Raw genomic sequence first — 26,251 nt, 5'->3', positions numbered from 1 at the left:
CCTTTTCTGCTAAAATAAAATCTTTAGTGTATGTCAGATACAGACACATTGGATATTGATCTGTTTAGCTACGTAAGACTGTGTAGCAGACAGGCTTCAAGGTGTAGAGGTTGTATCAGTTCTGCCATTATGCTGTACGAGGCAGCTTACAGGGAGGAGGTAGACTGTCTGGCTGAGTGGTGTGACAAAAACAACCTGCAGCTGAACACCGAGAAGACCAAGGAGCTTATCGTGGACTTCAGGAGGAACGCTGACCCACATCCACCCATCCACATTAAGGGGACAGTGGTGGAGCGTGTGGACACCTTTAAGTTCCTGGGAGTCCACATCTCCGAGGACCTGACTTGGACGACCAGCTGCTCCAAACTCTTAAGAAGGCGCATCAGCGCCTCTTCTTCCTGAGGACCCTCAGGAAGAACCACCTGTCCTCAGAGATCCTCACGAACTTCTACCGCTGCACCATTGAGAGCATCCTCACTAACTGTATTACAGCTTGGTACGGGAACTGCTCTGTCTCCGACCGGCAGGCGCTGCAGAGGGTGGTGAAAACTGCCCAGTATATCGCCGGGGCACCGCTCCCTGCCATCAAGGACATCTACAGGAAGCAGTGTTTGAAAAGGGCCGGGAAAATCACAAAGGACTCCACTCACCCAGCACACACACTCTTTTCCCTCCTGCCCTCTGGGAGGCGCTACAGAAGCCTACGGACCAGAACCACCAGGCACCGGAACAGCTTCTTTCCCACAGCTGTCACGCTTTTGAACGCCTCCTGACATAAAACATAAACTATAAGGACTGTACTCCCCTATCCTCTCATACAACAATAACACATGGACTATCCTCACACACACACACACACACACACACATCACGGACTGTTTTCTTCACACACACATACAACCTGTAAATTTTATCTGCCATTATTTATCTATAATCCATTCCCTAACATTCTTGTATATTCTGTATAATCTGTGCATATAGCTCCCATATTTATATTTATACATAATATCTACAGTATATCTCTTGCTATAACCCCTTATAGTCCATACATACATAGTCTTGTACATCTGTAAATAAATATTTATATCTTGTACAGCACTTCTGGATAGATGCAAACTACATCTCGTTGCTTGTACTTGTGACAGTGCAATGACAATAAAGTTGAATTCTACTCTATTCTATTCTATTCTACTTAGCTAACGGGAAGCTAAGTGTGTTTGTGAGACGGCCACGCACGTGACCACGTAGAATGGCCATCAGCCAATGAAAAGCGGCCCCTCTGGTAATGTCCATTGTGAAGCACATACAGCGGTAAAAATTAGCTGACTAAACATTCTTGGGTTGCTAAGTAACAGGCGGAGCGCCACTGGGGTTGCTAGGTAACGGCGCAGTGCCCGTGGAATGTAACTCAACAATCGGGAGGTTTTTGACGTGACTCATTTTCCAGACTCCAAAAAAAAAGGCATTAACTTGTTGCCAAAAATTGGCTGAATGTTTTTAGAAGCAACTGAGACTCAAATGGAAGTTCAGAAATGTACAAAATGTGAATTCTGAATAACTGGTTGCCTTTAAATTTGGAAAAACCCCTTGTCCTATTAGTTTTGTTATTTAAATAGTTCTTGTTTGACTTATTGATTGCAAACAACTTATATTTTGCATTTTTTTCTCAATAAACATACTTTGTTGTAGTTAATTTTAGGTGTAACTGTCAATACACAGGCTGCTAAAGGCAACCAACTCAAATTTAACCTGATTTAGACTCATTTTGTAAATGGCTACCACAGAAACATTGAGATCCAGGTGGTTTTATTAAAACCAGAAAGAATTATTGTTCAGATTCTGCCTTACATTTGTTTTCATCTTGTCTATCAGTAGCAGACGAGGATATGAGACATTAAGCAGTCAGTTCGTGAACATGTTGAGCGCAGGGGAGTTGGGCAAGTGCAAAGACCTGACAAATGCCAAATGGTGAGCCAGATGACTGGGTGGGCCGCCTCTGAGAGAAAACGGAGTTTGGGTTTCTTCCAGGCAACAGCTGGTCACAACGGTGAACTGAGGGGGAATATTTATCAAAAACTAGCAAATTTAACCAGAAACTGGTTGTGCCAGAATGTATTGATAGATTCAATTAATCAACAACTAAAATATCAATAAATATCTGTCTCTGCATTTAATAAGTACTTCTTAAAATTAAATAATATTGAATATCTATTGAATATGTTTTTACATTTATCAATTCCTCCAGGATTTCACAAATATTTTGTGGTGCTAATTTTGAATTATTGACAATAAATGTGACTTTTTGTTACTCACCGTATTGATTATGCATTATAACTTGAGATCAAGTAAGGCTGAGCAAGCAGAGTAGGAGAAGTAAGAAACACTGCCACCTGAAGGTGGGAGTTAGCATCACTTAAACTTAATGTTTTTTTATAGTTTTTGCGGAGAATCTGCAATAAACTCTGTACAACGGAGTATTAGGGCCATACTAAGAAAAAATTTAAAAATAAAATTACGAGAATAAAGTAATACAAGAATAAACTTGAAATAATGTGAGAATAAAGTCATAGTATTGTGATAATATAAAATTTCCTAAAATTGCAAGAATAAAAGTGTTAATAATATGAGAATAAAGTCGTAGTATTAGCATAGTAAAGTTGAAATATTCCGAGAAGTTGTACGAGAATGAAGTCGTAATATTAGGATTATATATTATAATCTCGTGTCATCTTGACTTTCTTCTTGTACAACTTTATTCCCTTAATTTTATTGTTTTTATTTTCTTAATGTGGCCCTAACACACTTAAATCACATTTATGCATCAGCACAAAAAATGTGAGCATTTGTCCATTTAGCGTAAATTTACAAAAACTGGAGGGATTGACTGAAGTAATTTGGCAGCATACAGGTAAATTTTCTTTGATCCAGGTGATTTTGAAGCAAACAATATGTGTCCCTTTGGAGCCCAGAGGACCACATAAAAAGCTAAGGCGGCCCGAATTTAGCCCCCGGGCCTTGAGTTTGACACACGTGACGTAGAGAATAAAAATCCAGTGGCAGTAACACAGTTTCAGTCTCAGTTTTAGCTCACGTTTTGACATAGGGGTCGGAGAAGCCGTTGACGTCCATGGCTGCCAGGTGGGCGCAGCGCTTGACGCCCACGCAGAGCCCACCCCGAGCTCTCTCCTTGGCCTCGCCCTTCAAGTCGCCGTCACCGTTTGGGGGCAGGAACTGGAGGCAAAGCAGCAAACGGCCCCTTTCCTCCAGACTTCTCTGCTGCTCCATCTCCCACTGAAGGACAGGAAAAGACGAGATCTGTGTGCTGCACATGGACAGAGCGACTCGTGTTTATGTAAATACTCAGCATGGAAAACAACGTTTGTGTTCGTATCAGAGGTGGGCAGAGTACGCAAAAATGTACTCAAGTAAGAGTAGAGATACTTTATAATAAAATTACTCACGTAAAAGTAAGAATTACAATGTAGTCAAATTACTCCTAAAAATAAACAAATAAGTTTTATTTTATTTTTAGATTTCATAAAATCTCTGGCATATCTATATGAAATTTATTAACTTTTCCAGTTTTAAGTTTGCTAGAAATACCAAAGTATTTACAAATAACCAGGCATATAACAGGTTTGAGTTTTAAATTGGAGTTTTATGACTTTTTGTTCGCCTAATTCAGAAAGTTTTAATGTGTTTGCTATTTTGTATCAGTTATTATTAATTAAATGTTGTTTAGCTGTTATTAGTTATAGTAGTTTTTTCATGCTTTGGTAAATTTTTTGGTGCAAAATTCAAATAGGCCAAATTATTATATTGTGATTGTATATAAACACATCGATTGGGTAATGAATACTCAACATTAGATACCAATCGATCATTGTTGAACAACCAACTGACTCTGGCGATTTCCCCCAACCTTTGCTGTCGCCATTTTGTGAACTAGCGTAAGCGCCACCAGGAAGATTATGGAGTGGCGTAATTTGCCAACAGTTGACATGAACTGATTATTTGGGGATAAAACAGTAGTTAGTTTTATAGTTTCATAATATAGTTCCAGTTATTTATAGTTTCCCCCATTAATTACTGTTTAAATTTCTTTCAGTTAATGAATATTTTTTCTCTATTTCGGTTTTTGCTATTTTCGCTTTAGCTAACAACCTTGGTCAGAACAATGATTATGTTTTTCAGATCTCTATTCTTTAACTTTCATCCTACAGTGGACCTAACAAACAAACTACTTCAACAAATCACTAAGCACAACTACAAATTTAAAATCACAACATTAACTAAGCACAATTACAAATCGGCTTCAGGATTTTTCTCTGGGTAACGGCAAACTGTTGCCAAAGCGTCGTCTGAAAACACGCGGACCGACAGGGCAGATTCAAAGTGACACATAAAAGAAACGGGCAGAAAAAGAGAGAGAGAAGATGTTCTCTAGGGCCCATGACTCACCAAACTACAGCCTTCAGCTTACATATATGTACGTTATTTATAGAAGAGATGCATGTTTTGAATCACTACCGGTGGACGATTTTTTATCCGCTCTCTGCTTGTCCTTTGGTGATATTACAAATAGAGCTGAACATTAAATCAGTAATAATATATATCACAACAAAACGTGATCAATATCAATGGATAATAGGCCTGATTAAATATTCAATATGTAGAATATTCACTGGATATGAACTTAACTCACTCACTCTTTGGTTACCTAGCAACATAAGCCCCCCCTCCCCCACATTTGGTTACCTAGCAACGACCTGTTGAGTAACTGGCAGCTGCAGTTTAAAGTTCCGCCACTTTACCTCATAACTACTTAGAAATAAAAAAACAACAACAACGGTGTAGAGTGAAAAGTGATATAACAGGAGAGGTCAGGCCACCAGCTTGGTAGTATTTCAGATATTTAAAACAGAAAACTAATCAATAATTATTGACATTGACTGATATCGTGCTAAGCTTTTCAGCTACAACGTCCAGCCCTAATACATAGTTCCAACTTCCCACAAATCTGAACGGGAAGTGATCTGCACCATCTTAGTAGGCAAGTGTGCAGACCCATGGCTTCAAGACCAACAACAATAAAATATGTGAAAACGCTTAACCAATGTCTGAGGGAAAGATACATGAACAAAATGGCTGCTGTCAAAATCAACCTGTCTGAGACGGAGAATGGAAAATATGTCAGACGATGTGGACAAGCTGCCTACGATCTCATACTACGATATAATTATCTACCTAGTGATTACAAAGAGTGAATACATTTGTAAAGGATGTACAAACTGTGTGAATAACAAGCGTCTAGGGACTGAGAAAGCAGGCACATGTAGTAACACACATACAGGTTACATGTCTGCCTAAGCTAGCAGATAAAAGCTACATTAGGTAAGCAAACTTTGCTAGTTTGACACTAAGTACTACAGTAAATATCACTGATATTTATCTTATTATTACACAGAGGCGGGTGGAGTACTCAAAAACTGTGATCGAGTAATAATTGTGATGCACTTATATTGTTTATAACTTGGATAGGAACGAGGCGAGAGCTAGTTCTAAGCTTGTGGCTTAGAACTAGCTAAGCCACTCTATACCAACTGCCTCCCAAGATGGCTGTCAGTTACAAAGTTCACAGACATGTGATGTCACATGAGAACTACCAGTATATATTACATCAGTCTGTTATTTTGTATCTCTAAATCTCTCATTAAGTTTTATCTGTAAAGGATGAGGCGGTCGATCAATATGCAACACGTCCGTCCGCGTCCCCACAATCCACCACTTCCCTCATCATAATCCCTTCCCGCTTTCTTTCCAAGGGAGCCGCCGCCGCCGCTGCCAGCGGCCTGTCCGCCATCTGTCAACTCTTCGGTGAGTTGCGAGCTTTAGAAACTCGCAATTAGAGAGGATGACTTGCACCAGGTAGCTGGTAGAACAACGGCGCAGACCTTCACAGATCGATAGAGAGCGACTCATTAGGCGGGTGAAAAACAAACAGGGAGCCAGCTGGAAACAGTGAGAAATGAACAGGAAGGAGGGAGGATTCGTTGGGTGCAAGACAGGAGAACAACATGAGTCTCAGCAGACAAATGAACTAACCTTGAATCTGGTAGAAGATGGAAAGTTTATCTTGAGTCTGATTAATGAGGCTGACGGGACTTCACGGTGCTGGTTTGGGCTCGGTTATTAAATCCTAACAAAAGATTTTATTGGCTCATTAGTGGATTTTGCGTCAGCTGCTTTAATTTGGATGAAGATTGATCCTGTAACTTCATCTTCACCTAAAGCTAAACCTGAAGGTACAATCCTGCTAATGAACCTGTTCCAGTCCACCAATCCAGAGCTTTGTTCAGCGCCTGAGGCCAAACCTTCACTCCAGCTTTTCACCAATCAGCTTCTGAATTTATTTAGTCTCATTTGGAGCTGCAGGGTTCAATATGTCAGTTTTATCTTTCATGTGTCTGGAAACAATGATCATTTGAGGCATAGTAAAGAAAAATAGTCTTCTTTATGCCATCTACCATCATTTTGGGCTTTTTTTATTAAAGCATATAAAGTGTTCTTCAGGAGCTAGTTATACAAATCAGTCAAAATTATGCAAAGAGGCTTAAATATGCACATACACACCCATTAATATATAGTTTAATGTCACTTAGCAAGTTGCACCTTGACCATAAGCTTTTTTGTAGCTACCAAGAAGCTGCTTCTATAATTATGGGTGAATATTTAAGTGCTATTCTTCACAAAAATGATAGTTTATTTAATCTTATTGGTTCCCTGCTACAGGCGTAGCATAAAAGGCGAACTGTTAGCCTTCTATGCTGATTCTAAAACAAGTTTTGATGTCTGTTAGGATTCATTGTTCTGTAAAAACTCCAAATTGTGTCACAGTTTCACTCATCTCACCCAATCCATCTGTTCAAATGGTTGGGTTTCTTCCACAGACCAGATTATCCCACAGAGCTTCAATTGATCAGAGGTTTATGCCCTTTCAGAAGCTTAATCTTAGCCACTTTTGGCTAACACTTACTCCATTCAGTATGCAAGTAGCAAGAGGACTATCACTTGCATAGTGATAGTCCTCAATGTTAGTGCTCAATGACTAACATTGAGCTCTTATATCAAATGAGCTAAAAAGCTAATGTTAGCATAAATTCTACCTTTCGCATATGGGCTATCACTAGCATGTTCTTAGGCCTGTCACGATAGCAAATTTTGCTGAGCGATTAATTGTCTCAAAAATTATTGCGATAAACGATAATATTGTTTGAAGACCTTTTTACACTGATTTAATGGAAATGAAGTAATAATGCATGCGATTTCCTGCCAAAGATAGATACACTTTATTTTCAAAAGAATATTTAACACTGGAACTGATAAACAAAACAACCAAAAACAAAAATAAAATGGTCTCCATTAACAAAAAACGCACTTAAAAAAAAAATTAAACAACATAAAGTAAAAGTGGAAATAAATACTGCATTCAACCAAAAGAGGGCAGATTATGAAGTCTATATACTATATTGCCCTTCAGTAATAATTAGATTTAAATAGAGAAGATGGGCACATCGACTACCTGATGCAATAATTTACACTACATGATTTTTTGCTCCTACTTTTCCCCCTACAACAACCTTAGATCGTTGGTCTTTCTAAGATTGTGTGGTGTGTTATGGTAGATCGTCCTCCGATCTAAATCAGGGATTTTCCCCGACTGGGAGCTTTAACTCAGCCTGTTGAATGTGACAGGTAGCCAATCAGAAAGCGAGGATTCTCCTCCACACTTTCTGAGGGGAAATTACGGAGGGGAATCCCAAACAGCTGACACGGCCAACCAGAAGTCCAGCGGACATTGGAGATGATACGTGGAAACAACATTAATGTTTATTCAACATGCAAAGAATATAGAAATGACAAGGGGAGGAGCTGGAGCGTTGGTAAACCCGGTAACTTTTCAGCTGTTCTTCGTTAACATGACGTAAATAGGTTATAATGATTTTCATTCAGTCAGAACTGACACTAGCCACATGCATTGCAGGTAGACTGTAGTAAAGCATTGATTAATGCCTGGTTTTAAAATTAGTTCACTGAACTTGCAGCCATTATTTTGTGCCCATTGTTGGACACCACACGGCAGGAACGAACCCGATCGAACAGTTATAGCTAGGATTTCTGTCGGCTAATGTGTGGTCTGTCAGGTTTTAAAAATGGGCCGACAATCAGCCGACAGCTCTAAGATCGTGTGCGCTGGGCTTTATACTAAGGAAATGAGGAAGGAGGGTCAGTGGAGAGCACCGGAGTTGAGCCTTTTTTTTATTCAGTGTCATTAACAGAAAGAGAAAAAGGCCGGAAGAGACGATAATGCCGATAATTACGTCGATAGTTTTAATTTATCGTACGATTAATCGATTTATCGTTTATCGCGACAGGCCTACATGTTCTATTACACTTACTAAAAAGCTGCTAAATAAATAAGCTAAAATACTATGAGTAGCAAGAGGGCTATCACTTGCATGTTGACTAACATTGATTTACACTATTCATTATGTTACGTTGAGCTTTTATGTGAAAACAAGCTAAAATGCTAATGTTAGCCAAAATGCTAACATCAATAGCTGCTATCGGTAGCATGTCTCTTTTTAAACAGTGTCTGGTTTTGTATATGGGCTACATCTACCATGTTGTTTAACTCTATTCAGTATGCAAACATTTTACCTACAATCTTAAGGTTAGCCAAAATGCTAACAGTAACAGCTGCTATCAGTAGCATGACTCTTTTTGTACAGTGTCGGGTTTCTCTTGCATAGTCAGTAAAAATGGTAAAGAAAATCTTAATGTTTGAGGCCAAACAGTTTTGCTGGAAGACATTCTCTTCCTTCAGCAGTCGATCTGACTGCAGCTGGAACTCACTGCTGGCTCGCGCGTCCTAAAGTCTCACGCTTGGTTTGTTTTGACATCTTTATGGTGCTGCTGGATTATCCGTGGGGCTGTTTATTTTTCATTGCTGCTTTAAAAGGGACTCAACCTTTAAAGCAGCAACAAACCAACTGCATTCGTGACACTTTTGCTAATTTTATAAGACATTAAGTACATGTGGATCTGATTTCAAACGTAAACTTGTTTACTTGGAAACATCCATCAGCAGCAACATCAACTTGAACAAAATCAGCAACTGACAACCCACAAACACTTTAGAGAAAAACTTTTCTTGCTAAGTTAGTGTCTTCATCATTAACTATGCTTGTTAAGTTTTAAAGTTTTTCTGCAGTTGCCTTGGTTGAAGGTACTGGGGACAGTGCCTTAGAAAAGTATTAATAATACCCAGTGAATGTAGTCACAATTTGTCTTTTTATAACCAGAATCATCAACAGACAAACGCAAAGTAGAGAAACATTGAATTATTCAATTATTCCTTTACATCTGCACATCCATACACTTAAATTTTTGCTTATATTTCTTTTTAACAGCTCAAGTTAATTCACTTTGAATTCTTACCACAGATTCTCCATTAGCTTTGTTTCTGGACTTTGACTAGACCCTTCTGATGCATTGATAGACTTAGATCTAAATCATCCCATTATGGCTCTGATTGTTGTATAATCACCTCAATCCATAAGTGAATTCAATCCAAAGGTGAGAATTTCTCAGATTTTTTTCCCCCTCAGAATTCGGACTTTTTTCTCAGAATTATGAATTTTCCCAAAATTCTGTCTCTAATCTCACAATTCCAACTTTTACCTCAGAATTGTTTTTCCTCAGAATATTTCTTTTTCCTCAGAATTCTGAATGTAATCTAAAAATTCAGAATTTTCTCAGAATTAAGACTCTAATCTTGTGAAATCAAAACTCTTTTTTTTCCCATAAGGTTAAGCTAAAACTGCTACTTGAGGAATCCTGAGTAGAACATCTGTACAGACAAAGGTTTCTTTTGTCTTAAAAATGAAATGTATATATTTTTTGTACACTTTTGGCTTAACTACTGCTCCGAGTAGGTTGTTCTTTGACCAAACGGCCTTATTTCAAGCCTGTTTACTCCAGTTAACGATTAATCTATAACTAAATCAGTTGACAGTTATTTGAATAATTGATTAATCATTTCAGACCTTTAACTTAGACAAACAAACAGAAGATTATACAAATGTTTCACCTCTCTGAGGTAGCAGGAGATTCCTCTCAGGGCCGTGCTCATCGCCGTCGGCGAGGGCAGCTGGGGGCAGAAAGCGAGAGAAGTGGATAAATGTTAGGAGGGGATGAGTGACGGCGGCGCGGCAGAGGGATGAGGAGACAGGGACGGATCTATCAGTCCGGAGGCGAAGCCGCTTTTAAGAGTTAGAGGCTGAAGCAGCAGCGTCTGGCTCGCAGGATGACAGAAGGGCTTTTCTGTTTGATGGCAGAGTGGCCGCCAGCCTCAGAGGGATCATCTAATACCACATGAAGAACAAAACTGCGGCTTCATCCCACTTCGTTTCACACACCAGCCCCCCTGCGCCGCCTTTCATTTTTTAATCCACTTGTTTCTCATCTCCACCCAATCTCTGACGACCCCTCCTCGCCTCTCGCCCTTCCTCCTCACCTTTCATTTTTCTGATCTCGCAGCAATCGTTTCGAGCACGTGACCTCGCTGACATTTAGCCTGAGCGAAAAGCTATTTGTTCTCCATAGGAGGAGACACGATTCTCTGTTTGTAATTTTGAGGGAGGCACAAACCATGTCAGTGGGTCAGTATTACAAACTCAAACAAATCAAATAGGAAAAAGATCTGCTGCTCTTTTTTGGGTAGTTTAGCCTTTATTTGAAGTGCATATATATATGTATAAAAAGAAGTGGAGTGGCTCAGCTTTCCTATAAAACGTCTTTGCTGTTATTTTAGTTCAAATTAATTGAAACTTTCTTCCCCATTTATAAAGTTTGTGTTGAATTTTCACATATGCTTTGACTTGAGTAGAGCTATGATGACATAAAGTTTGGTTCAAGTTGTTCTAAATGTTTCTCAAGTAAATGTAACTATTTACCTATGGAAGCCCATTTCTGCCATGAAAGAAAAAATAAAAGCTCAACAGGTAGTCATAATTATGAGTTTGAAAGTCACAAATAAAGTCATAATTTCAACTTTTGTTCATAATTTTGAGATACATAGCCATAATTATGATAGAAAGTACATTTTAAAATAAAGTCATAATTTCAACTTTTGTTCATAATTTTGAGATACATAGCCATAATTATGATAGAAAGTACATTTTAAAATACAGTCATAATTTTGAATTTCCAAGTCATGATTATGAGATATGGGTTTCCACAGGAGTACGCCTCTTTAGAGAAACAACTTTCTATCTCTTTGAATCTCAAAATTATGACTTCCTGTTGGGCTTTTCTGTTTTTCTTTAATGAAAAAAGGTTTTCCATAAGTTACTTAGTTTCCACCAGTGTAATATTAAAAAACTGAATTTATATGGTTCTATTAATGAATCTAATTATTACTGTTCACTGTTTAATTTGTAAGTAATAAAATTATTTAGGTTGGAACATGAATAGTCACAGTTTAGTTGGATGTCACACAGAAAAGGACTTAAAACTAATTAAAGCCCCTCCTTCAGTCATAGCTTTGGGGAACGTTCTGTGAAAAGGCCCATAAGTAATTATTTATGCCTACGGACAGATAAACGTCGATGTTTTGACCGACTCTCTCCTGGTTTGGATTTCCACTCCTCTAGTCCAGGGGTGGGCAACTCCAGGCCTGGAGGGCCGGTCTCCTGCAACTTTTAGATGTGTCTCTACTTCAACACACCTGAGTCAAATAATGAGGTCATTAGCAGGACTCTGGAGAACCTGACTGCACTTAGGAGGTGATTCAACTATTGGATTCAAGTGTGTTGGATCAGGGAGACGTCTAAGAGTTGCAGGACACCGGCCCTCGAGGACCAGGATTGCCCACCCCTGCTCTAGTCTGTCCATGTTCAGAGCGTCATGAGTCACGTAGGAAGCATTAGCACACCGACCGCTACACGACCCTGCAGCCATTTCTCCCCCCTGCACATTTATTTCCCCATTTTCCTCCTCATCCTCCTGTTTTACTCCCTCTCTTCCTCACAGGAGGCGGATGCTCCAGACAGATGTTGAAGTGTTTGGTCTGGTCAGGCTTCACACGGCGCAGGGCCACCCTCGACTCCCCGATGAACTCGTTATGTGTCAGCTTGTCTTCGTCACAAACGGACACCCTAGGAGACAGAGGCAGAGCCGGCGGGGGGGGGGGAACAGTGACAAATGGTGAGCGAAGCATGAATAAAATATAAGAGCATAGCTGGGTAATGAGTCAGAGGTAGAGATCTGAAAGGAGACCAATCAAGGGTTTTTTCTGTGTGTGTGTAGTAAAGTAGTCAAATAAGCAACATCTCATGACATCTTTTAAAGTCGCGACAGAGATATAAGAAGGGAATGAAATCAGTGATGAAAGCCTGACCTGAATTAAAAAGGAAGCTGTCAGGAATCACAAAGCGAAGCTTTTGGGATTTATTCAAATTACACTTTCAAAATGAATGTATTCAGACGTGACTGCATCTGCTAAACCAATATAGATTAATGCATCAGTGAGATAAAACCTTATGAATGGAGAGCATCTATCAATTTCCAAGTGATGATGTCGACTGTTAATTGGATTTAGGTGTAGACTTTTTTAATGCTCAATTCTACAACGGCATATTATGTTGTTTTTTTTAAAAAAAGGGAGTAGATTTCAGCTAAAAAACTCAGAAGTTATGAAGTTAATCTCAGAAATAAAATTAAAAAAAAACGTGGAAATTTCTGAGCTCCAAAAGTTGAAAATTTGGTAGAAGAAACTCTGAAACTTTTAGATTAATATAAGAATTTTTTTTTAGGAACAAGAAGAAAATTTCTGCATTTCAAAAATAAAGAAAATTGGTAAAAGAAACTCTGCAATTTTGTAGAAAAAAACAAGAACATTTCTGAGCTCCAACAGTTGAAAACTTGGTAGAAGAAACTCAGAAACTTTGAGAAATCTCAGAAATGTTCTAGAAACAACCAGAAAATTTATGCGTTTCAAAAGTCGAAAATTTGAAATTTAGATCCAAAAGTCAAAACTTTGGTAGAAGGAACTCAGAAATTTTCTAGAAAAACAAGACCATTTCTCAGTCCTAAAAGTAAAAAAAAATGTTAATGTATCCATATTTAAAAACATTTAATGGTTCCTTTAATTTCAAGCCAGCTATTAGCAGGGGTATATTATGAAAAACTTGCATTTTGCACCTTTTTATTCTTCCATTTCCAGCTGCTTCTAAAAAAAGAAAAAACGTCTAAAGTAGTCACCCAGACAGCTTTTGTCAACATTTTAAAATTTTTGATGTCTGGAAAATTCAAACATCTCAGTAATGTAATGTCACAATTCAGCAGGCATTGACCCTTCACCTCGTAACCCCAGCGGAACCCAGCCCGTTTCCTAGCAACCCAGGCTAAGCTCAGCCCGCTTCCTAGCAACCCAAGCAGAGTTCCACCACTTTTGGTCAGCTGGTTTTACGGCTGTATGCAGCGTAAAATGGCTGCTGGAAAAGACAAGTGTTTTGTTGTTGAATTATCATTAAAAAAACCCTTAAAATCTCATTATCTAAAAAGGATTTCGTTCAAAAAGATGTAAAAAACATGTTTTGTTCAATCCTAATCTGTTCAAGGAAGTGTAATTGATCACCTCTAAGAGCCACTAAAAACCCACTTGTCATCTGCAGACTCCTGACTTTTAGATATAAGAGTGACAGCCATTCCACATTTATGTACCACTTCACAAAAAATCCCAATAAATAGATAAAACACTGTGATTGCAACGTGACAAAATGATGACTGGTCCTGCAAGCCGGCGTATGTGTTTGCATATTCTTGGAGATAATTGTCACATTTCTTTCAGTGTGGATTCGAACACTGTGAAAGTGCATTACAAGAGCTTGAATAAATCCATATTTATGCCATAAATTCAGCAATAATACAAGAGTGGGATCACCGAGGAGCGAAGGAGGTGGAAACAGGTTGTGGATGTGAGATCGAGAGGCGATGGAGTGATGTGGCTGAGAAAGAAAGGTTAAAGACAGAAGAATGAATTTAAATGTGCATCTGAACCCGAGGGCCTAAGATCACTAAGTTTCATATCTTTATTTATACAAAAATCTGTCCTTCCATCACAGAAACGATCCAGTCACGCCTTCGATTTTCTAGTTTCTGGTTATGAAACAAAACCATTGCAGAAAGTTCAAGATATGTGCAAAACAAAATCTCTGGAGAAAACTTCCAATCTGATAATTCACCAAAGCGGGAAAAAAATCATACATTTAATATCAAACTGCAGGGAGAAACAGAAATGGAAGAAAATAAATGAGGGTGTGAGGAGCAGATGAGAACAAAGACAGATTGAGTCACCTGGAGAAAATCAGGACAGAGCTGGGAGATGGAGTGATGAGTAATGGTGTAACAGGTCAAAGGTCAAGAGCGGGGGATGGGCTCAGATGTTTACCTGCATATATTTACTACATCATCTCAGCATGATGTTAACAACCTACAAAATAAATAGGTTGAGAGAATATAACCAATCAAACTAAAGTCCAGTGAATTTTTCAGTGTATTGTGAATTACAAAGTTGACTTTAATCTAAAAAATTAAGTTTATTAACTGTACTTTTTACTAATTCTACTAATTTTTTACATTGTTATGATAAACAATGAATTTAAATAAGTTAAGGCCCTCTCTAAATTAACTTAAAGTAATGGAACAGTGAGGATTGACGAGCAAGGTATCCCACAATGCATTGTGCCAACAGTAGCAGCAACTAATTAAACCATTTTTTATTTTACTTATAACAAAATGTTTTACCAATGTTACAAGTGAAATAATCTGTCAGTAGAAGTAGCACTTTTTCATCCATATTAAGGAATTATTTACTCAAAACAAGCATCCGTATCTTGTTGAAAAGTTACTTGTAAGTTAGTTTTATCTTATTTCAAGTGTAATAAAATATTTACACAAGAAATTCGACCAAAAATAGATTTTGTGTTTTTGCAGTGTAAGCATCAGATTGTCGTACAACAACAGAGTCTCAAGGAAAAAACTTCTAGATCCCCTGGCAGATTATTTTACTTTTAGCATGGGGATTTTTTCTTGTTATAAGTGAAATAATCTGCCAGTGACTCAATATTAAGGAATTATTTACTTAAAACAAGATCCTATATCTTGCTGAAAAGTTACCTGTAGTTTAGTTTTGTCTTATTTCATGTGCAGTAAGATATTTGGACTACTTGATACTTGGTTTGATTTTGTGTTTTTGCAGTGTATTAATGCATATCCAGGTATATTTGCTGTTTGAACCATTTAAACAGGCAGTAATAATCCATTTTAGAGGGAATCTTTTTGGATTTCAACAATTTTCAGTCCCAGAAACGACCCGTTGTGTTAGAAAAGATGATACTTCAAAAAGTACTTAATGTAAACAGACTTTTTCGCAGCATTGTGCTTGTAAGTCTTTCTTTTTTAGCCTGTCGTGTTGAGATTAAGACTTGGACTCTGGTGTTTATTCCCTCCAGGTTGGAGCCACACGCATATTCAGTAATCTTTCTGTTGTATGACCCATCTTTCCTTTGACATTTAACATTCACTGACATTCACAGAAGTCTCAGTCGCCATGAACTGAAGCAGCACACTGACCCAGATTCATGCAGGGAAATCCTCACAGACAATAACAGATGATCTCTATAATTTATTTCAAACTGGTCTGAACTGGGGAATCCTTTCTGTGCAGCTTTCTCTGAAAAATCTCAAATGTTTTGGTGGACTGGAGAAATATTTCTAAACAGGACAAAATTACAATATTCTCAGAGCATTTTATGAATTTATGAATGTGACATTAACATATGAAAATCTCAGGCATTTCTGCTTGTTTTCATACCAACACAGTGTAAACCTGAGCTGTTTATTTTTTAATAATTGGAAAGCAAAAGGTGCTTAACAGGAGTTTTACAGAATTTGAACCAGGTGAAGCTAAAACTTTAATGATTAATCAATTACTAAATTATTTGAATAATTGATTAATCAAGATTAATTGTTTCAGCCTTAGCTAGAAAACACAGACATCTTCCTAAGGAGACGGTATTGACCTGCAGCAGGTTGTGAACCTGAATGAGTCAAACTCCTGATATTTACGTTCCGGTGCCGCAGGTCGGCAGCAGGACCAGTTCCTCTAATCACCCCCGAGAGCCAACCTGTCCATCCTGCTCAGATCCGGCTCTCATGTGGACCACGGCAAAGTTTCAGTCACAGACAGAAACAATTCGCAGCTTTCGTCACCTCCAGAGGGGGGGTCAATGAGATTAAAACACCCCGCGGTGCGCAGTCTGACCTCAATCTGTCGCTGCAACTTTGAAAAAGAGAAAGCAAAGAGGCAGATGGAAGGAGCGACAAAGAGAGGTGGAGATCTTCTCTGATCTCAGCGGACAGGAGAGATGTTTGGATAGGAAGGGACGAGGCTGAGGTGACACAACATGAAACAGCCTCAATGGAGACAGAGCGGGGGCGTCGAGAACTACTGGACGTCCTTCAAGCTGATAGCGAAGGACTCAGCGATTGAGACGGACGATAGGAAATCTTTTGTACTCGTGAGTCAGATCAGGAACAGCCGAGAAAACAAGAAGGGCAGAAATAACCACAGGTAGCTAAAACATTACTCAAGTAAGAGCAGCAGTACTTCTATATATATATATACTCAAGTAAAAGTCAAATGTAGCCGTCCAAGAAATTACAAGTAAGAAAGTATTTGGTAAAAATGCAACTCAAGTAACTGATCAAAAAAGTCAAAAATATATCAGACTGACCAAAATATAAACTCATAAGTTTTATATTAAAAGGTGACCTATTTGGCTTCCTTGAACAGGTTAGCTTTTTTTTTTTACACAAAATCATTTCTCAATAATGAGACTTCAGTTTGATCAGTTCTGCTTATGAGCTGTTTTATGGCCTCTGTCACTTTAAATCTAAATAAGCTGCTGCTAGCCACGCCCCCAACTCAATGTTTACACTCCCACAAAAAATGGCTGCAAACAGATGCACAATTATACAACTGTATGACTTTGAAAAGTACAAGTGGAGCCTCCTGTACAATCAACAGTGTACCACACTGCAAAAACAGTGTACCATTTCAGTTTTGACTTGAGATATCACAACACTAACTCACAAGTAACTAGTCAGAAAGATATGTTAGCTTAAATTATTGTTTTAGGCCAATAATTCTTGACTATTGATTAGAAACAGAACTAGTTCCACTGGAAGAGTTTTAGACTTATAAGATGAAATTTTTCCCAAGAAGTTATAAATGAATAATCTGCTAATCCAGCTAATACCTTTTTAAAATCAATATTCAAAAATTATTTTCTTAAAACAAGCTGCTATATCTTACTGTAAAGTTACTTGTGAGTTAGTTTTATCTTATTCCAATTGTACCAAGACATTTGCACTTAAAACTAGACTTATTGGTAAGATTTTGTATTTTTGCAGTGTAGCATTAACAACAAAACTCTTGTCTTTTCCGGGAGCAAACTGTACAGCAGTAAAACCAGTCAGAACTCAACTTGGGTTGCTGGCCTTGTCTGGGGTTGCTAGGTAACGGATTTGTGACGTTACATTCCAGAAGTTTTTCCAGGGCTTCATTTTCCAGACACCAAAAAACATTAACTTACTGCCAAAACAAATAAATGGCTGGATGTTTTTTGTAAAGCGTTGGGTTGTTTTTCGAAGCAATAGAGACCAAAATGGAAGAACAAAAATGCACAAGATTGTGAATTTTGCATAAGATTCTGTTAAAGATAAGAATTTTGTCCCCTTTAAGGAGCAAAATGAAAATAATATAAATAACACAATTAAAAAAATCTAAAAAAAAGAGACATTTTTATAGAAAGAAATTAAATTATTTTCATATAAAACTTATGAAACTAACAAAAACTTCAGGTGTGTCTCTGTGTCTGGTGATTTTTGGGTTAAGATGATCTTATTTTTCAAATAATGAAGTTACTCATAGTGGCTAGAGTATACAGAAATTTCACTCCAGTAAGAGTAGATATACTTAATAACAAAATTACTCAAGTAACAGTAAAAATAGTTCTAAAACTTTTTTCCCTAAAGTTACTGAAGTAAATGTGACTAGTTGCTACCCAGGCCAGTGACTAACAGAGACTACCTGAGAGTTTTGCGGTACATGTCTTCCTCGGTGATGCCGCAGTAGGTGAGCGTCTCGTTCCACACGGGGTTGAGTGTGTTTCGAACAATCTTCGTTTTCAGTTTGTTCGCCTGTCAACACGACGGGGAGAACAAAGTAAATGTCACTGCGAGCTTCGCTGCGACGTGCAAACAGCAGAAAAATAACTCCAAGGTCCTTCTATTGCTGCTCATTTATTCATCCACATTTTCGTCACACAGCTCTAAAATGAGACCATGATTGAAGAGTGTCCTCCAATCTTCCTGCAGACAGGAAGCTGAAGGTCTCTTTCAATTTCACAGAAAAACACTGAGAAATAAAAAAACACTTATAATAAAATCCAACCTTGCAGGCTCCCGGCAGCAGGTGCAGCTTGACGTAGGGATCGGCCAAACCGTTGAAATCCATTGGCTTCAAACCCTTGTAGAGAAAATATAGGACATAAAAACTACAAAATGAGATGTGGAGGTGAATCTGGAAACTTCCAGCAGCGAAAAATGCTGAAGTACGGGGTTCATTTGGAAAATGTTTAAAGATCAATCAAAGTTTAACTTAAGAGTTTGAGTGTGAAGGGTGAAAATAAGAAGCTGAATCTTAAGTCTGTACCCTAAAAACAAAGATATGTCCAATTTAAAACATTTACAATGCTTGATACTAAACAACTTCACTTAAAAAAAGCATTAAATATCTGTGTGTTTCACAAAATCAATCACAGCTTTTCAAATCATAAAATGTGCAACGTTACCATGCCAACACATTCTAATTGAGAAAGTTTAGTATGAATAATCTATGCAGAAGTGAGATATTTGAGGGTGGAAAAAATAAACATTGCAGTTAATTTCTGAGAAATAAAAACACATCATTGCCCAAATATTGATTGAAATGGTTAGTATTGGAGTTAATAATCAGATACAAAAATGTTTTGGAGGAATTTTTTGGTTTCTGACACGACAGCATGATTAAACACTCCCCGGGTCAAATTGACCCACAAACATTGTTGCTGTACCCTGGAAACGAACATAACAGGAGGGTTAATATTGATGAAAAACTACTAATTCTATTGGCAGATTATTTCTCTTATAAGATGGTAAAAATGATCTGTTTTAAGTGAAATAATCTGCCAGTGGAACTAGTATTTTTTAATCTATATTTGAGAATTATTTACCTAAAACAAAATCCTACATTTTGAGGAAATTTTAATTATAAGTTAGTTTTTTTTATTATTATTATTTCAAGTGACTTAGGATATTTGCAGTAGAAACTACACCAAAAATACTTAGTAAGTTTTTGTGTTTTTGCAGTGTGGCTAGTGCTGATCCAACACTAGTGCTCCTGAGGGATCTCCTCCCAGACCTGGACTAAAGCATCCGCCAACTCCTGGACAGTCTGTGGTGCAACGTGACGTTGGTGGATGGAGCGAGACATGATGTCCCAGATGTGCTCAATCGGATTCAGGTCTGGGGAACGGGCTGACCAGTCCATAGCTTCAATGCCTTCATCTTGCAGGAACTGCTGACACACTCCAGCCACATGAGGTCTAGCATTGTCCTGCATTAGGAGGAACCCAGGGCCAACCGCACCAGCATATGGTCTCACAAGGGGTCTGAGGATCTCATCTCGGTACCTAATGGCAGTCAGGCTACCTCTGGTGAGCACATGGAGGGCTGTGCGGCCCTCCAAAGAAATGCCACCCCACACCATTACTGACCCACTGCCAAACCGGTCATGCTGAAGGATGTTGCAGGCAGCAGACCGCTCTCCACGGCGTCTCCAGACTCTGTCACGTCTGTCACATGTGCTCAGTGTGAACCTGCTTTCATCTGTGAAGAGCACAAGGCGCCAGTGGCGAATTTGCCAATCCTGGTGTTCTCTGGCAAATGCCAAGCATCCTGCACGGTGTTGGGCTGTGAGCACAACCCCCATCTGTGGACGTCGGGCCCTCATACCATCCTCATGGAGTCGGTTTCTAACCGTTTGTGCAGACACATGCACATTTGTGGCCTGCTGGAAGTCATTTTGCAGGGCTCTGGCAGTGCTCCTCCTGTTCCTTCTTGCACAAAGGCGGAGGTAGCGGTCCTGCTGCTGGGTTGTTGCCCTCCTACGGCCTCCTCCACGTCTCCTGGTGTACTGGCCTGTCTCCTGGTAGCGCCTCCAGCCTCTGGACACTACGCTGACAGACACAGCAAACCTTCTTGCCACAGCTCGCATTGATGTGCCATCCTGGATGAGCTGCACTACCTGAGCCACTTGTGTGGGTTGTGGAGTCCGTCTCATGCTACCACGAGTGTGAAAGCACCACCAACATTCAAAACTGACCAAAACATCAGCCAGACAGCATAGGTACTGAGAAGTGGTCTGTGGTCCCAACTGTAGAACCACTCCTTTATTGAGTGTGTCTTGCTAATTGCCAATAATTTCCACCTGTTGTCTATTCCATTTGCACAACAGCAGGTGAAATTGATTGTCAATCAGTGTTGCTTCCTAAGTGTACAGTTTAATTTCACAGAAGTTTGATTTACTTGGAGTTATATTGTGTTGTTTAAGTGTTCCCTTTATTTTTTTGAGCAGTGTATATAAGAGTGGCTAAATAGATTTTTGCTCATACATTACCTCAAATGTGTCTGAAACTATTTCCTCATGTTGGTTTCAGAAGTTTAACACACAGAAACATAGCCTGGTTTTCCTTTGCTGGCTTTCTGTCTGACAAGATAACCGGCGTTTAGAGGTTGTAAAACATTTTCCCGTGGACACCGTACCTTTGCTCTGAGGACTGTGCAGTGTAAGGAGCTGGTGGCTTTCTCGTACAAAAGGTCAAACTCTAACGTCCCCAGGGAGGCTGGAAGGGAGTTAACGACAAGTCAGAAGAAATATGTGCCAATGATACAGGTAAATGCTTTTATGATGATGACTTCATTAGGAGGCAAAGAGCAAACGGCACAGAGAGCAAGAGAGAGAGAGAGAGACCGGTGGGAATATTGAATAAATATCGACTAGTTCCTGAAATCTAAAACTCTCTCTTTACACGATTTTCTTCTGAACTCTTTATAAGAGTCCAGATCTGTGTCAGTGTCATTTATTTTGTCTTCTACGAACTGAACCAGATTTTTAATGTGACCTAAGATGCCTCCTTGAACAGGTTAGGATAGATGGATCTATGTGTGACACAAAACACATTAATTACAATTTTTTGCACAAAATCATTGTTAGAAAATTATATTTCAGTCTGCTCAGTTCTGCCAATTTGGAGCCATTTCAGGCCCTCCTGTCACTTTAAATCCAAATAACTGCTCACAGATGAAAATGGCTGCAAATTGATGCACAATTATACAACCGTACATCTTTGAAAAGCAGAAGTGGAGCCTCCTGTACAACCAAATCCAAAACCACTAAATGCAAAAGGATTTATTAGCATACAGAAAAATTATATTTGCCAAGTTAAGCTAAAGTATGAGGTAGCTGAATATAAAAAAAGTGAAGAGCCATTTGGAAAATTAGAAAGAGCCAAACTAGGTCCAACTCCTTCTATATGATGGAGTATTTGGACCATACTAAAACAAATAATTAAAATAAAATTACCAGAATAAAGTAAAAGAAAGTATGAGAAAGTCGTACAAGAATAAAAGTAGCCAAAAAACGAGAAAAAAAGTCATAATTATATTACTTTATTCTTGAAATATTGACTTTTTTTCTCGTATTACTAGTACTTTATTCTTGTGCGGCGTTATTCTCAAACAACTTTATTCTCATTATTGCGCCTTTATTTTTGTACAACTTTAGGATTGCAATTTAATGACTTTATTCTCGTAATTTATTTTGCTAATACTCCCTCATCCTCCTAAACCCTGTTTTTCAGTGAGACCTGACCGTTGCTCTGAGGCGACTCACTGTTGTCGTCGCTGTCGCAGCTGTCGATCTCGATGGAGGTGTCCATGCTGCTCATGGCCGACAGCGAGCCTCCTCCTCCTGCGGCTCCCGGTAGCAGCGGAGACAAAAGGCATCTGCCTGCCCCGCCTCCTCCTTCTCCGTCTCCTCCTCCCGCTGCTCCTCCTCCACCGGGGCTCAGCGGAGCCGGCGCCGTCAGCTGGTTGGGCGAGAGTGGCTCCGAGACGGAGGAAGTTGGTGAGAGGCGGGGGAAGTAGGCAGAGATCTGACGGATGGGGCGTATGGGGCCCGGGCAGACGTTGATGGCCATGTGCTCCTGGATGGAGATGCCCAAACGGTTTCCCTTCCGCACGGTCATAGGGCTGAGAGGAAACATGATGACAGTCAGCAAGTAAGTGGAGAAGACAGAAGTGCCAGTGCTACACTTAATGCTACTAAAATAAGGGACAAAAACACACACAATGTTTTTATATAAATCTGTGTTTATCAGGCTGTTATAGAAGATAATTCTGGTCACTGAAAAAAAAATCAGACTTCTTTTCTCAGAATGTTGACTTTTGTTTCCTCAGAATTGTGACATTTTTTCAGAATTTTGCCTTTTTTCTTCAGAGAATTTTGAGGGGGTTTTTTCAGAATTTTGAAATTTTTCTCAGAATTTTGACCTTTTTTTTTTTTTTTACAGAATTTTGGCTTGTCATAATTTTGACTTTTTTCACAGAATTTTGAATATATCAGTAGTTTTATTGTACACAAATGACAAAGAACAAAGATATATGTAATCACTTAGCCTTGTTCTAAAACACAAATACATTTTGTATTAGTTTAACATGCTATACACTAAAAAAAATGAGAAATGTGTTTTTTGCCTTCATTTGTTGTGGTTTGTTTGCAGTTTTAGTAATTTCTGTCTTTAAAATATCAAACTTGTGCATACCCAGATGTTCTGACCAGTTAGTAGTTTCTGTTTATCAAACACTTTTTTACTCTTTCTTTTTTTTTGTAATTTCTTGTATTCTCTGTTTTGATGCGTTTTTTCTGGAGAAACGCAGACTGGCGTAACACCTGTTATAGTGTTACCTGCAGTGGAATATCTCATTTCAGAAAGCTATTACCACAAGTGGCTCTCTTAAAAAGCTCTTTGAATCTAATTAAAGCAATTTTAATGTAGTTTCTCACAAGACTACAAAATACAGCAGAGGATGTGCGCACATTTGCATTTCAATTAAATAAATCTGAATAAACCTGCAGAGGAAGGATAAGAGATAATGGACGGAAAGTGGCTGAGTTAAATTACAATCCACATTGAAAGTACAGTGTGTGTGTGTGTGTTTAAGCACCTTTATTATCTAAAATCCTTGACAAGCCTGCATAGTTAGACAATTACAGGAGGAAGTTTTTCCAGGCTGAATCGCTCTTCAGTCCTCTTACATTGCTAGAAGAGCCGCCCTGTTGCAGAAAGCTGTGATTGCACTGCAAAAACACAAAACATTACCAACTATTTTTGGTCTAGCTTCTACTGCAAATACCGTAGTGCACTTTAAATAAGACCAAACTCACTTACAATAACATTTCAGTAACGTATAGGAGCTTGTTGTTTTAGTAAATATTTCTACATATTATTTGAAAAAGTAGTACTTTTTTCTATACTACCTAAAAACACAATATTAAGGAGTTATTGACTTAAAATAAGCTCCTATATGTCACTGAAAAGTTATTGTAAGTTAGTTTTGTCTTATTTAAAGTGCACTAAGATATTTGTAGTAGAAGCTACAAAAATACTTGAGTAGATTTGATGTTTTTGCTGTGTTTTTTTTTCTGCTACAGGATATTCTTCCTGCCTACGGCTATCAGAATCTATAACAACTTGTTTGAAGAATCTTATATAAAATGAGTTGCAAAAACATTTAATTTCTCTTTTGGGTTAATAAAGTATTTTTGAATTTAATTAAATTATGAGTTCATGCTTCCCTACCTTTATTTTGCTGAAAAGTTATTTGCAAGTTAGTTTTGTCTTATTTCAAGTGTACTAAGATATTAGTTCCATAAATACTTGATAACATTTTGTGTTTTTGCAGTGTATTTGCTCTTCTTTGAAAATAAAAAAATAAAGTGAAGGGGGTGGAAAACAAACACGTTGCAGCTTTGGCTTTCTAAAGACAGCAGGGCTTGAGGGGGCGTTGTGTCCTCAATACTGAGCAGAAAGCTCCCCCCTTTAGACTACCTTCTGTTCTCTCTGCATTCATCGATTCAAACTGAGAAGTTCATATTTGCACTGTGAATGTTCGTACTTCCTCTGTGTTGTCTGGGAGTTTTAATCTGTGAAAACAAATCAAAGAAAATCCGAGAATTTGGCTTCACTCTGTTTTGGATGCAGGAGTTGATTTTTTGGTCAGGAATCAAAATTCAGACTCCCTTCAAAATCCAGTCTGACTGCTGCCGTAACATGATTTTTCCTCACAATTCTGACTTTAAACTCTGAATTCTGACTTTTTCTCTCCAAATTTCTTAATTTTTTCTGTCAAAATTCAGACTTTTTTCACAGAATTCTTGTTTTTTTTAGAATTCTGACTTTTTTCTCCAATTTTTTAATTTTCTTCTCATAATTCTGATCTTTTTAATTTTATTTTTTTCCCCTCAGAATTTGGACCTTTTTCTGATATTTTTCACAGAATTTTTTTTCTCACTTTAATTTCAGAATTTCAACTTTTTATCTCCAATTTTGTTTTATTTTTCTCCTCAAAATTCTGACTTTGTTTCTAAAATTTTGATTTTGTTGTCTCAAAATTCTGATTTTTTTCTCATCTTTCTGAGTTTTTGCTTAAAATTCAAATATACCAAATACATTTGTGAAAATGTATTAGTTAATATATATATGCACAACGAAGAGACAGTTATTATTATTATTTTGTACACTAACAACATAACTCACATACACCTAAGATTGATTATTTGTTTGGATTTTGACACAGAATTAGAATCCTGAGAAAAAAGTCAGAAGTCTGAGTTGAGAATTTAATTTATTTTTTCTGGTGGTCCTAATCCTCTTCCATACGTTTGCTGATACTACAGACAATAGGTAAGACAGAAGACCAGAAGTAAGGAGCAATCTTCTCCACAATCCAAAGAAATTAATCTAATCTGCTAATCTTACTCCTGTAACATCAGATTATCTACACCTTGTCGTTTGTTTTCTTTTGCTGTAAAGTTGAATCTCCAGGTTTAAAACTAAAAACAGAGCTGAGCGCTTCAGAGCGTTCATTCATCATAATGAAGTTAATCGGAGCAGCTATGCCCCGGCAGAAAGTGACTCTAAAACCGCCGCTCCTGACTGTTGACCTTTGGCGAAATTACAAGCAGTCGGGGTCACTGGCGACGACCTGGTTCTGTTGTGAACTCGGCGGGCGGGCGAGATGCGCCGCGGCTCATCCAGCTTCATCTTGGCTGGTGATGAAACCGCGCTCTGAAAGCCGCCGCAGCGTGCCAACACGTCAGCTTCCCTCACTCGTTAGGCTGAAAGGACTTTGGCAGACGTCTGGCTCAAGGAAGGGAGATGATGGACAAGCTGACTTTTGAAAACCCATCGGCGGCCATTTTGGTCTCATGAATGTATGATGAATAACTTCATCATGTCGGAGTTGTGCTACTTTTTTAGCTGTCTCCCAATTAACCGATGCGGAAAAAACATCAGCTTTTGATGAAACAATACTGAAACCGATTAATCAGATTAGTAGAGATGAAGTACAGCAGTATTTTTATGTTGGATCAAAAATTTTTGATTGTTCCTCTTTATGGAAACTCTCCAGATAATCCAGAGTCTTGGTTCCTTTCAAAACCTTTCTACCTAGAAGTAGAGCTGAAACGATTAATCGCGATTAATCAATTACTCAAATAATTGTCAACTAATTAAGTAATCTAATAATCATTAAGTGGAGTTTACAGATTAAAAAAGGTGAATTTGCTGAAAGGTCAACATTTTCAAAATAGTAATTTAGCCAAAACTGTACAAAAAGAATTCATACATTTCACACTTAAGATAAAAAAAACTTTTATCTGTAAGTGTTTTATACCCAGAACTCCTAACATGGCGGTTTCAGATTCACCTGGTACAAATCCTATCAAAACAATCTTCCA

General features: G+C 38.3%; 1 protein-coding gene across 3 annotated transcripts in view; it reads right to left on the bottom strand.

The window, feature by feature from the left end:
• Positions 1-26,251, bottom strand: part of LOC114136717 (double C2-like domain-containing protein alpha) — a 58,048-nt gene that overhangs the window by 11,753 nt on the left and 20,044 nt on the right. For 2 of the 3 annotated variants that reach the window (XM_028004940.1, XM_028004932.1), the window contains exons 2-8: positions 22,124-22,482; positions 20,995-21,074; positions 18,584-18,658; positions 18,221-18,330; positions 12,095-12,221; positions 10,154-10,213; positions 3,092-3,291 (exon numbers count right to left, since the gene is read on the bottom strand). In XM_028004940.1, the coding sequence (XP_027860741.1) occupies positions 3,092-3,291; positions 10,154-10,213; positions 12,095-12,221; positions 18,221-18,330; positions 18,584-18,658; positions 20,995-21,074; positions 22,124-22,478 (1,007 nt within the window). In that variant the 5' untranslated portion in view covers positions 22,479-22,482. Of the gene's footprint in view, positions 1-3,091; positions 3,292-10,153; positions 10,214-12,094; positions 12,222-18,220; positions 18,331-18,583; positions 18,659-20,994; positions 21,075-22,123; positions 22,485-26,251 lie in introns of all 3 variants that reach the window. The other variant, XM_028004924.1, reaches the window with a different exon arrangement.

The sequence above is a fragment of the Xiphophorus couchianus genome, chromosome 2, assembly GCF_001444195.1.
Source record: "Xiphophorus couchianus chromosome 2, X_couchianus-1.0, whole genome shotgun sequence".
NCBI lineage: Eukaryota > Metazoa > Chordata > Actinopteri > Cyprinodontiformes > Poeciliidae > Xiphophorus > Xiphophorus couchianus.
Note: the sequence above shows the minus strand (reverse complement) of the source record. Positions and strands in the feature narration are given on the sequence as shown.